General features: G+C 34.7%; 4 protein-coding genes and 1 long non-coding RNA gene across 12 annotated transcripts in view; 3 read left to right on the top strand and 2 right to left on the bottom strand.

Annotated features, from left to right (window-relative positions):
* Positions 1–596, top strand: part of LOC105679773 (colorectal mutant cancer protein) — a 33601-nt gene extending 33005 nt beyond the window's left edge. For all 3 annotated transcript variants that reach the window (XM_012380020.2, XM_012380019.2, XM_067361156.1), the window contains one exon: positions 25–596. Coding sequence is in view for 2 of the 3 variants with exons in the window: in XM_012380019.2 (XP_012235442.1) it covers positions 25–135 (111 nt within the window). In the remaining variant the exon portion in view is untranslated. The remainder of the gene's footprint in view (positions 1–24) is intronic.
* Positions 564–1863, bottom strand: BCAS2 (BCAS2 pre-mRNA processing factor). Its single transcript, XM_012380024.2, has 3 exons — positions 1533–1863; positions 1148–1413; positions 564–1078 (listed from the first exon to the last, which is right to left on the bottom strand). Exons 1-3 carry the CDS (start codon positions 1605–1607, stop codon positions 685–687), a joined length of 735 nt encoding a protein of 244 aa, XP_012235447.1. The 5' UTR covers positions 1608–1863; the 3' UTR covers positions 564–684.
* A 142-nt stretch (positions 1864–2005) lies between these two features.
* Positions 2006–4789, top strand: wap (DDB1 and CUL4 associated factor wap). Of its 2 annotated transcripts, XM_012380022.2 has the most exons (5): positions 2006–2134; positions 2293–2385; positions 2481–2789; positions 2872–3424; positions 3622–4789. In XM_012380022.2, the coding sequence occupies exons 3-5, from the start codon at positions 2537–2539 to the stop codon at positions 3854–3856; spliced, it is 1041 nt and encodes a 346-aa protein (XP_012235445.1). In that variant the 5' UTR covers positions 2006–2134; positions 2293–2385; positions 2481–2536; the 3' UTR covers positions 3857–4789. The 2 variants fall into 2 exon arrangements, with proteins under 2 accessions (XP_012235445.1, XP_012235444.1); XM_012380021.2 differs by having other exon boundaries at positions 2025–2385.
* A 270-nt stretch (positions 4790–5059) lies between these two features.
* Positions 5060–14796, bottom strand: LOC105679775 (transmembrane protein 205). Of its 2 annotated transcripts, none has more exons than XM_012380023.2 (4): positions 13866–14796; positions 6475–6668; positions 6209–6372; positions 5060–6012 (listed from the first exon to the last, which is right to left on the bottom strand). In XM_012380023.2, exons 1-4 carry the CDS (start codon positions 14096–14098, stop codon positions 5725–5727), a joined length of 879 nt encoding a protein of 292 aa, XP_012235446.1. In that variant the 5' UTR covers positions 14099–14796; the 3' UTR covers positions 5060–5724. The 2 variants fall into 2 exon arrangements, with proteins under 2 accessions (XP_012235446.1, XP_067217347.1); XM_067361246.1 differs by lacking the exon at positions 13866–14796 and adding an exon at positions 7337–7427.
* LOC137001922 (uncharacterized) lies at positions 6238–13955 on the top strand. Of its 4 annotated transcripts, none has more exons than XR_010891723.1 (4): positions 6238–6374; positions 6460–6682; positions 8162–8240; positions 13818–13955. It is a non-coding gene; the product is annotated as an uncharacterized lncRNA (long non-coding RNA). The 4 variants fall into 4 exon arrangements; XR_010891724.1 differs by lacking the exon at positions 13818–13955 and adding an exon at positions 9613–10259; XR_010891725.1 differs by lacking the exon at positions 13818–13955 and having other exon boundaries at positions 8162–8765.
* Positions 14797–16268: the final 1472 nt, after the last annotated feature.

The following is a 16268-nucleotide window of genomic DNA, read 5'->3' as shown; positions in this document are numbered from 1 at the left end:
GATATAATGTTTTACTATTTATAGGTGAAAACATTGAAGCAACGAATAACTTTACTGGAAGAGGAATCAATGGGTTACAAGGGAAGCATAGCACTTCAATCTCAGAGCTCTGGCGCCAGCGAGACTTCATTATGACAGATGAATGATTAAGTGGCAAAAAGTCGCGTGATGCAAACTTAATAATTATTTTTAACATCTTTCCTATCGTCGCGAGGAAACGATATAGCGCAAAACGGAAATTAAATTCACGTATTTTTTTACACTGAATAGTCGGCCGAAAATAAAAACGCTTAGCTATTCGCTTTGTAATTATGTCATGATATATACTGCTCTGCTGTCCTAACAAGAATTTAAAAAAAAAATTCAGCTGGGCCTATGCAATGTGTGCACGGTGTTCATATATGAACGCAAGTAGCTTATTTAAAACAAATCTTACCTTTAGCACATCGTAATTTATAAATAATTGTTAATTAGTAATGTATCGCGCTATCAATTGAACAGTGATAACCGTCGTGTACATATGTATATTATAAAACCATAAGCCAAGTGTGATACATATAAACTACAATGAAATAAATCGTGCTTTATTATGGAAATTATCGTGTCTATAAATACTTAAACTGATACAGAAATTATTATATTTATACATTATTTTCACCTAATAATTAAGTATGATTTAGATTATTAACTACCCTGATTCTCCTGCTGCTGCATCTGTAACGCCATGGTTTCTGTAGCACTCTTTTCAGGCACATCAGGTCCTTCATCTGCCGGTACATCATTGATCTCGACAGCCTCCTTACTCATCATTACCTTCTGTATCTCTTCTTCCAAGTGCACACAAGCCTGCTCGATTTCATAATTCTTGGATACCAAGCCAACCCATTGTGCTTCTAAACCCCTCAACTTATCACCTCCTTGGGTCTGCATCGACTTTCTCTGCCAATTGACTTCCTGAATGCTTTTCCTTAATATCTGCAGCTGCTTTTGAGCCTGACCCGCCAATTGAACCAATACGTCCAGATAAGACTTCCATGCTTCACAGCCATACTCCATCATTAATTCCAAATTGCAGATTCTAAAATTGTGCTAAGTGTAAAAAAATTGAAAGAGGAAAGTCATGTGAGCTAATAGAATATTTGTCTACCTAGTAGCCTGATGCTCTAACTGCGCGCTGCTATTTTCTACACTCTCGGTCCATGCAGCTAAATCATTCAGTTTTCCGGATGCAGGCGGCGGTAATTCATAACGCTTCATACTAAGTACTTCCATTGGTAAGCGATTCTGCATTCTCTCAAATTCGTGTTTCAGCACTTCTGTCTCAAATGCAGTTATACTTAGAGGCAACAAATGTTCCAGATAATTCTTCGTCGGTCTATAACGCCTTGTCTCTTCCTCCACCATCGCCAATGCCTGAAATAAAACAAACTCCAAGTATTTCAAACAGAAAAATAAACATATGAGTATTTTATAATTTTTCAAAAAGACATAACCTCTTCAATCATTTAAAAAAAATTTATTAATTTATTTACCGCTTCTCGCACACCGGGTTCATCATATCCTTGATCGATATACGGCAGCGCATCGACAATTACTTCTCCAGCCATAATAAAGTTAAACTGCAATACTTTTGCAAATATTTGTAAATAAAAACATCTGTCAAAGATACCTTCGAGTATAAAATACAGAGAATCGTAACTCTCTGATCTTTTGAGAGACAGAACTTCCGTCACAGAAGTTGGGTACAACCTAAAATAATATGTTTTATGGCCAGAGAACGCCCAATCGCGTCCTCAATATAACGTTATATATATTTTAATATATTTAACAGTAATAAAATATTATAGCATTTCAATGGGTCTAGTAAAAGCGTCGTACGAAAAACGGCAGCGTGGCTTCTCTCAGGTTTCTCTCTGGTACAACGTTTAGTACTGCGTTCCAAAAAGACATTTTTAAAGCCTCTTATGGTTAAGTTGAAATCTAATGACTTTACCAACGCTTCATTGTCCCGTGTCAAGAGCAGAGAAGAAATGCATTTTCTGGCGTTCACAGCGTCGTAATGTTTATCGTAGTTAAATTTTAGTTGGAACTAATACAAGATTTGCAGAAACATATACTTTAAAAGACTTTGACGGTAAATCTAGCTGCGATTTTTAAAAGAACTTTACATTATCTTATTTTTGAAATATTGGTTCTATTTGGAATTCTGCAAACAACCGTCTTGTGTGTACTTGTGTGAACTTGTGTGAACGGTTTTTCTTTTCTCAATGTGAATAATTTTATTTTAAGTAGCGATATGATTGTTACGTGACCAGATTTAACTTTGTAACAATCTTCAACGGACACATAATACGTGATCACTCTCCTATATACATCATTACACAGGTTAGTCAACCAATTCGAACAAGTTTTGCTTTTTACTTAATAATCAAATTTTACATGAGAGATAAATATAATTATAACGATAAATGTATCTTTAGTGTAAAATAGACAGAAATATTGGAGTATATAGTGGAGTAAATATTGGAGTGTAATCATGGCTATGCATACTGTACCGCCTAAGCGAAAAGAGATCTATAAATATGAGGCTCAATGGCCACTGTACAGCATGAATTGGTCTGTGAGACCTGACAAAAGGTTTCGTCTAGCACTAGGAAGTTTTGTAGAGGAATATAACAACAAAGTACAAATTGTTTCATTGGATGAGGAGACATCTGAATTCAGTGCCAAAAGTACATTTGAACATCCTTATCCAACCACAAAAATCATGTGGATACCAGATAGCAAAGGTAGCAAAGCAGATAGCAAAGTACCTATTTATTTTATAATCTTTAATGTTTGTTTACATTTATACTAATAAATGCTTATTAGGTTTGTTCCCCGATCTTCTGGCTACATCTGGTGATTATTTGAGAGTATGGCGTGCCGCGGAGCCAGAAACCCGTTTGGAATGTGTCCTGAATAATAATAAGAATTCTGATTTCTGCGCACCACTCACATCCTTTGACTGGAACGAGGTGGATCCAAATTTAATTGGAACTTCAAGCATCGATACAACCTGCACAATCTGGGGACTAGAAACAGGGCAAATGATGGGCAGAGTGAATATGGTTGCTGGGCATGTGAAGACGCAACTAATTGCACATGACAAGGAAGTATACGATATTGCATTCAGCCGTGCTGGAGGCGGTCGGGATATGTTTGCTTCTGTTGGCGCTGACGGATCCGTGAGAATGTTTGACCTACGGCATTTGGAACACTCAACAATAATCTACGAGGATCCACAGCATACTCCGTTGTTGCGGTTAGCATGGAACAAGCAAGATCCCAATTATCTTGCTACTGTTGCGATGGATGCGTGCGAAGTCATCATTCTAGATGTTCGTGTGCCGTGTACACCAGTTGCGAGATTGAACAATCACAGGTTAATACAATATAATTTAATGTTGTATATGCATTCACATACAAGTGTTGTATTTATTTTTTTTTTGTACATACAAATTTTATATTGTAATGCAGCTTTATTGTAATGTAGATATTTTATACATTGCAATATAATATGCTTGATGTGCATTACAATATTTTATATTCGATAACAATTGTTTCTCTTTTTTGTCACAGAGCTAGTGTTAATGGTATAGCTTGGGCTCCACATTCGTCCTGTCACATTTGCACAGCCGGCGATGACCATCAAGCTTTGATTTGGGACATACAGCAAATGCCAAGAGCAATAGAGGATCCTATACTGGCTTACACCGCTGCGGAAGGCGAGGTGAACCAGATTCAGTGGGGCGCCACGCAGCCCGATTGGATAGCTATTTGTTATAACAAAGCAGCTGAGATCCTCCGAGTATAAATAAAAAGTATTGTGAGACGCGTTTGTTCTCTAATGAAATATTTATTAAGGTAGATATGGCTAAATTAGCCTTTTTTATTAAGACAAGACATACGAAATTTGATAAGAATCATTATGAGAATCATCATAAGAATTTTATTTGTTGCGTCATATAACTGTATTTTTATATAACGCAACACATAAACACATATTTATAGAAATATTAGAGCTCTTATATTCAAGTATAATATATAGTTATAGTAAATGTATGTTATACTTAGTGAAATTGATTCGGAATTCTGGATACTTAAAATCGCATCAGTAAGTTTACGATTATCATGAAAACGATCAGATAATAATAATCGTAGATGGTAGTATTAATTAGCTTACAGAATGTGATGATGTTATTTGTGATTACTTAGCATTTTTATAATAAGTAATGTACAGATTTTTATATAGATATAAGCTTTTGATATACGAATATATATGTATATATATATATAATCTGAACATCTCACGTTTTACAAATGCACTCTACGATTATCTTCATCGATAGATATCGAATTCACCATTGAATTTATATTGCTTATCATATAATATTCATCGAATATTTAAAATTATTACACAGAGATACTCAATTACATATTAGAGAGAGAGAGTTGACAGTAACGGGAAGGTATAATAATAATAATTAATAAGAGGGAAGAAATTTACGAAAACAACATACATATATATTGTTATATGAAATACCATACGATTTACAAAAGAAATTAAATGAGGAGTATGCAATTATTTACAGTAATGAGTTCCACATGTGTGTGTACGAATCCATAATTTAGTCAATATAAAATACGTCGACTCTTTCATTTGAATATAGACTGACATTGCTATATATGTATGAGCCTTTAGCAATCTCTCTTACTTCAATAAATATTAATTCTGAATACAAGTAAATATATTTTTATTCTCTCTAATATAGTAGCAGCGATCTCTCTTCGTGCTCACGAAACAATCAAGTAAAATATTCTTGAAACTTTTCTCTAAGTATTACTCAACAAACTGTGATTTTCAATTGTGGGCACAATTGTTAATGCATTATTCAATTATATTCAATTGGTTATACGATTTTAATATGGCGCGAGAGCTCGTTATGTTAATACGAAAAAAAAAAAATGCGCTTTGGCAAGAATTCGTGCCTTAAAGCTTGAAAATACGATACATATCTATCCTATAAATCAAATCAATATATTTTCGTCCGAGGTATTATTTACACAAAAGTACTGATTTCCTCTATCGATAAATAAATTATATCCACGCAATTTCTCAAGACATTTTCACAAATCAACATGCACGCATTATGCACTACTTTCAGTAATAATTTATATAGCACTACCAATAGTAAGCGAATTGTAAGCAGATCATAGTTGTGAGAAACGTTTAAACGCATTAGTTTTTTTTTTTTTTTTTTTTTTTTTTTTTACCATTATCTCAGCTTGTTTCTCTTTCAAATCGAACAATGCTCTAGAATGAGTCACACGATGTCATGCTAATGATCTGCGCTGTCTAGCGTGTGTGTCTTTTACTGAATACTCACTCTATTTTAACATAGAATAAGCTCAGATTACTAAGATACTAAAATTCAACCTCATTTCTTCGAGGTTTAAAATACAAGGCAGCTATGCTGAAAGACTCATTATATAGTCTTATTTCAAGCGACTTTAATGGCAGGAAAGATCACATCTTGCTTGATTGTTATCAAGCCTGAATTCCCCGATGCGTTTTATATTTTTGTTAGAAAACACGCGTTTTTTTTCAAAAAATATTTTCTAAATTCTATATGGATCTCCGTGAGCTCCCAAACGAACAAGATTTTATAAAATTGATCAATCTTACAGAGCACATAATTTACTCGCTATGTAATAAAGATGAAGCACTGTGCACGCCATGGTGAGCATGTTCCCCATAGCGATGCATACGTGCTTTCGACGAAACTCCTGATGGATCTTTAGGTAGTGCGGACAGTTTTTCAGCCGTCCAGGATTGTGGCGGCCGACCTCATTGCCGACGCCCGCCTTGCGTTCCAACTTGATTTTCTGCACGATCAATCGCAGAAGCGGAGGTGTCAGATAAAGACGTATCAGCAGCTCCAGGAAGAAGGCTCCGGACATTGCACCGACCTACATAACACAATATTCACCCTTATTTTTTCTTTTTAAATATATATTTTATTTTATTTATTGTTAGAAAAAATTCTATGAAATTTAAAGTAAAATTAAAAAAAAAATGAAATCTTTAAATTGATGAATTTTGTATAAAGATAAAATTTATATTTTTCTAACATGCTACAAACTTTGTTAGATATTATCTACGTACCTGAATGGCGATTTCACTGTCCCATGTGTGTACAGGATGATGCTTAACGAATATGAAGAGCGTAATGAGACTCAGACACGCGTTGATCGTGAAATATCGCGGGAATAGGACACGCTGTACCTCGCTAAACGCGTGCCGCGGCAGTGCAAAGTATAAGGATAAACCTGTAAGCACATCATAATATTACAAAGAAAGTCAATTGCAAAAATTTAAATTGATTAAAAGACAAAATTAATTTATCAAAAATATAGGTACATATTATTTACCTGATACGAAAGTCATCCAAATTTGGGCACCAAAGTGTATGACGAAGGATGCGAGATAAATGAAGGATGTCATTCTTGAGTAAGGATGATCAGGAACCTGCCCTCTTCCCTTCGTTGGAACAAGGGTTGACACAACGAACAAGACCGCTACTATCATGATTATGTGAGCGGGTTGAGTTGTGTAAAAAAGTATCCTGCAAAAAAAAAGGTAAAAGAATTAATATATTGGTCTCTTAATTATGGAAATAATTTTACGAGAGTTTAATTTCTGAAATGAAAAAATGTATCGAGGATCCGAGAATATAAATTTCTACCAAAAATATTTTTAAAATAACATGAACTAATAATAAATTTATTTTGTAAAGTGTGTCATTCTTTTTCTCGCAATAAGTCGAAAGTGCACGTGTATTTTTGCCAAGGTGATATTCTGATATTTTGAAAATTTTCAATTGTTTGTTAATTTTGTATTTTACAAGACGGGATATGTATTTAAAATTTATTATTTGTTTTATCAATAACGCAACGTATCAATATATAAATAATTCTGCATAAAATTCTCTGCAACATTATCGACATCAATGAAATCAAATAAATTGCGTTAAATAAATTTAATTAAAGATTAAAAGTAGAATAGAGATCTCGATGAGATAAATGCAAATAATGTTTACGACAAATTATTTGTCTCGTTAACCAGACATCGTGAACCAATAGGCTTTATCCTTGGACTAATTTTACGTTTTGCAAATAAGATCACGAGGAGTGCAGCTGTCGAAGCAGAGAAATTTTTCTGGCAACCAGAGCAACGCGTTCTCGAGACGACTCGAAGAAAAACATCTGTGACAATAAGTTCGCGCGTGATTACATTGATCGCGCTTGATCGCTGATTCCCTTAATAAAGCGATCAATCATGACGAGGTCAGACAGAAGCCAGCAGAACGACATTGTCCCGCAACTCTCTCGCACAGTATCCTCGAGATTACTAAATTAGAGTGCAAACAAATGCATATGAAATAAAAATCGTGACATTTGCGTCATGTTTGCCTGCTTCGTTGAAGATGTAGAACGGATATTTTTGTCTCTTAGGTTTCAGCATGCACTATTTTTACATCGATCAACGATCGCGATAAGTGCGTCGGAGGATTGCATGCGAAGCGGATGCGCAAGATTTAAGATCGAAGATTTACTCGAGATTAATTAAACTTATCTGCATTTGCGTATCTTTTTATTCAATATATCTTGCAATCTACTTTAACGAGATTTAAACGATTAGTATAAGACAATAGATTTCTAAAACAAATAACAAATCTATTTTATTTTGCAATGCATCATTAAATGCCTAAATTTATTTTAGCCATTTCTCTTTCCCATTTCGAGAAGCGTATATTCTTATCTGGAATAATCAAATATTTTTTATTTTCTTTCTACCTTTTATTTTATTAATAAAAATTATAGGCCTTGATAAAATGTAAAATCAAAATAAAATTGTTATGAGGTCAAACATTGGACAAACGTTTCAGTTTTTTTTTTCTCAATGTTATTAAATGTTTATACATTTAATAACATTGAGATCTCTGTGTTACTTTAAATCGTATAATTAAACTTATTTATCGCAATTTATTTGATTTCATAAATAACATCAAAGATCTTTTCTCTATTGGAAATTATATAACATACTTTCTTTTTACAGAGCCATAAAAAGGAGAGCCAGGGACTAGATACATGGCCATAATTCAAAGTGCAAATGTGTCGGGCACGTCTAAACCTGCGTGAGTATGCATATATGTATATGTAGATGCACCGAGCCGACCTTAGCATTATCAAATGGCACTGGAAACGTGCGAGATGGCACGCACAACTTGTCGCTTAAATCGCGGCCGCATTTGGTTCGCAAAATCAGTCCTCTCTTCATTAATGACGTAAAGCAATGCGCGCAAATCTCTATTGCATGCATCCGGCCTCTCCGTTTTATTGCCATCAAATGTCATCGCTTTATTTTCAAGATATAATTTCACTCTAGGTGTCTCAAATGCACAACTCTTCGTGCCAATTAAATGCACATTAAAATGTACAAATAATTAATTAACAGATGGAAATATTAAGTCAATTTTAATACATTTAACAAAAAAATTTGTTCTAATGAAAAATAAAATGTGAGATAAAAATGATTGAAAAAACATATATCGTACAAAAGTTGTTAAACTATTGCGCTTATGGAGAATTATGAAAAAATTATAAAGAACTAAATATAATAGAACATAAATTTATTAATAAAAGAAATAAATTATATGAAATGAATGAACGATACAATGTACTTTGTGATACATTTTTAACGGAAACACTAGTCACGCGACGTAGCAAAACGACACTGAATGAAACGAACAAAACCGCTAGTCATGTCTCATTTTATGGATTCGTTGAAGAAGTAAAAGATGTATAATGTGGCGAATTGCCAGCACCATGTGAACAGATGTTTGGCTTCCTAGCAAAATTGCCTCCCGAACATATTAACTCATCACTTAGTTTAGAATTTCTATAAAAAGCAATCTTTAAAATTCATAATGTATGCCTTTTATTATTGCATACCCGTTATTAAAATTCAAGAATGTTAAATTAGAAATATAAATTATCATACAATTCTATCCTAATCGAATATTAATATTTTTGCAATATATAAAAGAATAATGCGAATAGTAGTCCTTTATTGTTCTCCTTGGAATTATACTTATCTTTTTACAACTAACTTACATTCATCTTAAACTGAACCTTATCTAATTTTTACTGTTGTGTGGGTGTGAGCGTCGTGTCGTCAAGCTTGACACGCGCCTTACACACACACACACACACACACACCGACAGATCGGCATCTTCTGTAGTGCTGTAGCTTAGACTTAATTACTGCGATTAGCATGAGACTCTCTCTCTCTCATCGCTCTCTTTCGCGAAATTGTTATATTACTATACATATTTTGCATCAGATCCTACCGTGTCTCTTGATGACTGTTAGATAAGTTTAAACGCTGTTAATATTTACATTCAAATGGGAAAACTGTACGTCTCTTTCCTCGACCTCTTCTATTCGGCACTTTTCAACAAAATAATGCTTGCATTGCGTTCAGTTAAATACGTTCTATCATACAGATCAGACGCAATGTGTTGGATGTCACGAATTCGAAAGTATCTCTGGATATAAGAATGTTTTACAAAAGACCAGGATTTTCAAGCAAAATGTGCATTTTGCGAAACCAAAGTATCATACGTGAACACGTATTGATTTAAGCAACATTTACTTCAAGCGCATCTGGATATTCATAACTACAAAGAGAAAAACAAGAAAGATGTAGTCTGGGATTATTTTAGGTTCACAAAACTAGGAGAAATAAAATGTATTGTATGTGATCAGTTACTGCGAGATGATAACTTATTATGTACAAATGCATTTGGGACAATTCAAAGGATTTGAAGATTCAAAACGCCATAGAAAAGAGGCTTGGCTTTACAAATACACGACACAAGATACAAATTGTTCTGCAAAATGTAAGCTTTGTCAAGCTTGTAACCAAAATAGTGTGAACCTTACTTTTAGATCGCAAAATTTAATACCTCACATGTCAAGAATACATCCAGCACATTGGAATGGAATAAACCAAGATTTGAAATAAGGAATACGATCAATCTGAACTGTCGACAAGCCACAAAAGCTGAAAGAGAACCTACTGCGAGTTTTAATTATATTTTATTAATTCTTATTATTAATTAATATTTATCATTACATTTTATTTTTTGAATGGTGTACACATATGATAAAAACAACAAAAATCAAATAATTAATATTTGTTTTTGATATATTACAAATGTTTATATAGATTTATCTACATAGAACTTGATAATGAAAATGAAGATAGCGGGATTTTTAAATAGCCTCTTATAATCAGCAATAACGACAGTTTTGACTTCAAGGGATTTGAAATACATGACGATATTGGCATTATAATTGGCACATTATTTATCGCATAACTGTATCGGTTTTATGTTTATAAATGTATAAAATTTGTAAAGTTAAATATATTCATAATGTTATAATTTTATCAATATAATTTATAATTTTATAAGCATATTATGTTTTAAAATTATAAATTATATTTACATGCATAATATACTTTGAACTATGCTTTAACATCAAAAACTGTGTTTGTACATTTATAAAAAGTAAATCGACTTCATGAATATAACAACGATTTTTCTATAGTGACGAATCTATAGTGACGTACTCAGTACATATGTATATGTAATAAGAATAACAAAAAATCAGATAATACTTGTTTTAAATATCTGTTACAAATGTTTATGTAAATTTGATCGAATCGTGTTCTGTAGCTTGAAACCGATACAAAGTCTACATCACTCAATATTTGAAGTAAGAACCGTTAGATTATATATTTTACAGTTGGACATAAAAATTACTTTTTTATACAGTACTAGTGCTTTTTTTAGAGTGGATTTTCATGAAAAGAGTAGACGTCAGAAAACTCTTAGCAAATCACTAACACGACCATTTCAAGAAAGAACTAAAGGATTATGTATTTCACAGTTGGGCATAGAAGTATTGCTTTTTTGTGCATAAGAAGACAAAATTTCCATGTACGAAATGTATATTCCTTTAGTTCCTTTTTACAATGTTTGTGTGAATAATTTTTGAAGAGTTTGGACGTTTACATTTTATATAACTTTATGAATAATCATGTAAAAAATAGAAGTTCGGATATTGGTAAATACGCAAGAAACAAACATAATGTCCATGTTATTAAAGATCGTAAATAAAAAACGGCTAAGACAATTTTGTGCAAAATTATCGAATATTCGAGCAAATGTATGTCTTGCGAAAAGAAATATTGTTATATTAAATTTTTAAATATTGGTAAATATGTAGAAAAAAGCATACAAAAATTTTTAAATATGAAGAGAAAAGAAAAATACGAATACCGCCGTGAAGATATGTTAAATATTTTAACAAATTATGTTTACAATGTATTATCTGTGCAAATGTTCTGTCTAAACTTGAATCTTTAATAAGTAATGTATCATATAGGAGACTGTATCATTTTATTATTTTAATGTTATGCTTATTTAAAAATTCCTCGATTCATTTGAACAATGTTGTTTTAAAGTATTATAAGCATTTAAGAGATGCATTTACGAGAATGCGCCTCATTCATCTTTTTTTCCAAAAGAATGTGATTAGGTTGCAACTAGGCATCGGCCTGATTCTTTCGTTTAAGACACGTAATTAAATGATCGCCAGGTTAATTACAGAGACTTATGATGTTCTGAGAAAACGATAATAAGTGATTTACTTAATCGCGTGACTTTAATTATAAATGAAAGTGCAATTATTCGACAAAAGCGTTTGTGAAATCATATGGAATCATATTATCAGAGTATTGCGTTATCGATGTGACAAACGTGATGTGACATTTTTATTGAATTAAATTGGATTCGTGCAAAATCCATGGAATTTTTGAGGCTCACGACGTTGATACGTAAATCTTGCTCAGAATAAAAAAGAGAAAACCGCAAAGACGTCATCGGGGGAAACATTTAAATGAAGAGTGCATCACTTGTAAAAGAAATCTCCGATCATATATATCTTAATTTTTTTGAAGATCTAACAAAAAAAACTTATAAAGACTTTTTTAGCATGTTATATCTGAAGCTAAAATTTGATCATTCAGAGATACATTTCGTTCTATTAGATATAGAGAATAATTTATTGTTTATTAAACACTTTCAATCATTGTCGATGAGAAATCTGTTTATACGTAAATCGTCGATCAATCTTTGCTTTTGCAACAACTCGAAAATAGATCACGAGACATGAGATAGATAAGTCTCGCGAATGAGAAAGGAATAAGTGGGTGATACAAATGCGTCATGCGAAAGACTTACGCAGAAAATTTTTAACTGAGACATTTGCGTGCCGTCTGTTTTAATTTGCGTCATTTGTTGGCGTTAACAATCACCTGATTTTATGATTAAAGACGAAGCAAATTTGATTATGATCGAAAATACACATACATATATTTTAGGATGCACATGCAATCTGTTACTGATAGTTTCGCTATTGGTATAGCGATGATCTGTCGGTTCCGATAAAATTACGAAATATACTCGTACAATTCCGTTATTACTGAAACAGTCAGCGCTTATCGCGCTTCCCAATTGAGATATCAAAATTCAATTAATTCTTATCTTATGTCGAATTAAGGTGTGCGCGGAGTATCCAATTATAATATGTAATATTTAATTATAGTATGCAATCGTATACATAAATAGCTGTCATATTTGGAAGCTATTGAGTTTTTTTTTCAAAATACTGAAGATGAAACTGTTAGTGAAATAGACATAAAATACATCCAATCTTGATTATCGCATTTTATACGATAAATTTCTAACTATTTTATTATAAGCTTTCCGTAAAAATAGTAAACTTTTTTACAAAAATAAAGAAATTGGCATCGCCGATGGAAGTCGCGTATTACGTTCTCAACTTTTCGTCGCGACGAACCTTTGCTCCCCGAGATATGTGCGGAAATTTTTTATCTTATGCAGCGAAGTGGTATATATATTACCTTAATTTCATTTAATAAATCTCATAATATTGTGAAAATAATTCTTGACGCACATCGGTTTTCCACAATACATTAATGCAAACGTTATCCAAGAAGATTATACCTGAGAAGAAAGATGCATACACGTTATTTGCATGTCTCGTGTTATGTTACAATCGCATTCATTGATATTGATATTATTACGTCTGATTAACGAGCGATCATTGTTCCGATCAACTGGACATAATGAGAATACAGAAACGATTGCGGTAATTTCATCAACCGGTGGCGACGTCGCTTATACAGATATCTTATGTAAATAATTTTATAGCAACATTTGCTTTAAATCCTCTACGAGGATTTTTCAAAAGCGAATCTTGCGTAAAGATCTCTTGCAATGGATTTTCTAACATACGATAAATATACAAAGTTTTTACTTCAGATTAGCAAGCACCGGCAGAGAGAGAGAGAGAGAGAGAGAGAGAGAGAGAGAGAGAGAGAAAGAGACGGAAAGAATATGAGGATTACGTAAACTCCAGGAGTTCACGTGTACCTATATAGTTGATTGAACCCGCGAAAATTCCGCGCATCCGCAGAATTGTCTCTGATGAAGCAAAACGCGCATCGGCGACAAGAAATAAATAAATTCGAATAAACGTTTGATAATTGACATAATTAAAATAGATAAGTTTGAATCGGTCCTCATATAATCAATTAATTTTCTGTTCTTTTTTCTAGCGATTTGATTTCCCACCAAAAACAAAAGGAAAAAAATGGTCGACTTACTTGAACATTTTGGAGCGACATATGACTTCGTGGTACTTGGCCAGTTTCTTCAACAGCAGACTGTAGTAGACGGTGCTGATAGCCAGGATATAATCGGCCAGATCGGGCAGATTCTGCGCCCGCTGACGCAGGTGGTCCTCTTTCTCCGACATTTCTTCGTGCGATCTCTGTTTCGAATCGGCTGGCGCGATTTGCTCGCTCGTTTCGTTGCCCACCAGCGTGCGTACACACATAGTTTCTACGGCGATCAAACTCAGCGTTTGAACGGTCTACTTTCAAATCGATCGGATCTCCTTATTCGGACGCGATCCCGGCGTTGTATTATCAATCTTTACTCGTCTGGTATCGTTCCGGATCTCGGTTGTTCGCCGACAAGATATTCGCTTCGTGGAGCCGCAGATGAGTTTGATGAACTCGCCCCGCTCGCCGATAGTGAGCACGCGATAACCGGCTGTCCTCGCGAGGGTGGCCGATCTCGTCCGATGTCCGATCACGCTCGTCGTGGGAGGAGGAGGAGAGTGAGAAGGAAAGAATTTCTACACTCGCTCTCCTGGCTGATTATCGCCGTAGAGTGCGCTGTGTCTCGACGCCGCTCCACTTTTATGTCATCCCCTTCTCTCCCTCCAGTCCCGATCTCACCGATACGACCGGTCGCCAACGAGGCGGACGTGTGAAGGGTTGTGGCGCCGGTCATAAGTCCTTTTTTTATGGGAGAAACCTTCCTGGGCCCCGGTGCTTCTCGAGATGACCTCGCGATTCTTGCGACCAAATGCTGCAGAATAATATCTGCAGCATCTTCATCTTTTATATTTCACGTTATACTTAAGCGGTATATCGAAAACGGTATTCCTTTCTTCTGTTTAAATTGTACGAGACATAAATCCAATTGTTGATACTGTCAACAATCGAATTTGAGAGTTTGTGCAATTCTTGCATCATTCTTTGCGTTTGCTCGCACAAATTACGCTCTAATCTCACCGGGAATTAAAAAGCAATCCGTGATCAAATATTGAACAATCCGAATTCTAAGTTTCCGGAATAAATTGATTCCGAGTAAAACAATGATTCATATCTACATTTGCAATCACCGTATCGCAAATAAACATCGAAGCTATACAAATGCAATCACCTGACTGCATGATGATTTTTACAAGAGATCTCAGTATCTCTCAGATATAAAAAAAATGAGAACTTTATCTTTCTAAAATTTTGTTTTCAGTCTAAGCCTGGAAAACTATTACTGAAACCGACTTCCGATTTCACTGCCAGTTCCATTTCTGGTTGCCGCAGATGCTCAGGCGTTTTCAGGTGCGTCGGCGAAGGCTTCCGACGTCAATCACGAGGATTATTATTAAATTGCCGTTCCTGCGGAAGCCGGGATCCGACGTTGCGCGTTACGCAACGTAACGGTGTGGCGTACGTGCCCCGAGGTGCGCGACCTCGCTCTCTCCCTTTCTCTCTCTCTCTCTCTTTCTCTCAGCCCCTAATCCGAGAAGCGAGAGCTTCAATAAAATTCGGTGAATGAACTCTCGAGTCAAAGTACCGCCACCGAGTTAAGAACCATCAGTCGCAGATAGTCCAAACCGAACACCCATTACACTGTCCATCATCTTAAAATGTTTGCATACTTGGCCGGTTCTCGCCTAGTCGCTAAAAATCATCGTCGCTCTCCTTCTTCTTATTGATCTTTCTCCGAAAGACGTAAGATCCAATAAACGTGAAAGCGCGAATAGGTCTGCCACCGGTCGAGAAATTCCACATTTGCCGAAGACGATGAGGAATTTTGCACTTTACGCTATTCAAGCAAGTGTAATGCGAGTAACTTGATTTCATCTGATAATAGTTGCTAACGGATTTATCGTTGCTGACGCGATTAACTAGTAATAGGTATCGCGTAGATGCATGCATTTGCATTTTTAGAATGCGAATCGCGATCACGCTGGTGTGCGTGGATCGCGATTCGCATTCTAAAAATGCAAATGCATGCATCTACGCGCTTCCCAGGAAAGCGCTGGTGTCCTATCGGCGATCTCTGATTCATTCGTCAATAAAGAGTAATTGGTAAGGTAAACCTAGTTAATCGCGTCAGCAACGATAAATCCGTTAGCAACTATTATCAGATGAAATCAAGTTGCTCGCATTACACTTGCTTGAAAAGCGTAAAGTGTTGCAAAATTCCTCATCGTCTTCGGCAAATATGGAATTTCTCGACCGGTGGAAGACCTATTCGCGCTTTCACGTGCTCAAATAATTGTTATTTGAGCACGTGTTGATACTTCGCACGCGCGCCTGACAATTTGCTTATATCTATATATTACATGCACGCACACGCTCTTTACTGATTAGATAAGTTCATCTTACCCGGTGATAATCCTTGTACTTGAGAAGAATCAATTTTAAATA

Source organism: Linepithema humile, chromosome 1 (genome assembly GCF_040581485.1).
Source record: "Linepithema humile isolate Giens D197 chromosome 1, Lhum_UNIL_v1.0, whole genome shotgun sequence".
Lineage (NCBI taxonomy): Eukaryota > Metazoa > Arthropoda > Insecta > Hymenoptera > Formicidae > Linepithema > Linepithema humile.
The sequence above is the reverse complement of the archived record's forward strand: the minus strand, read 5'-3'. Positions and strand labels throughout refer to the sequence as shown.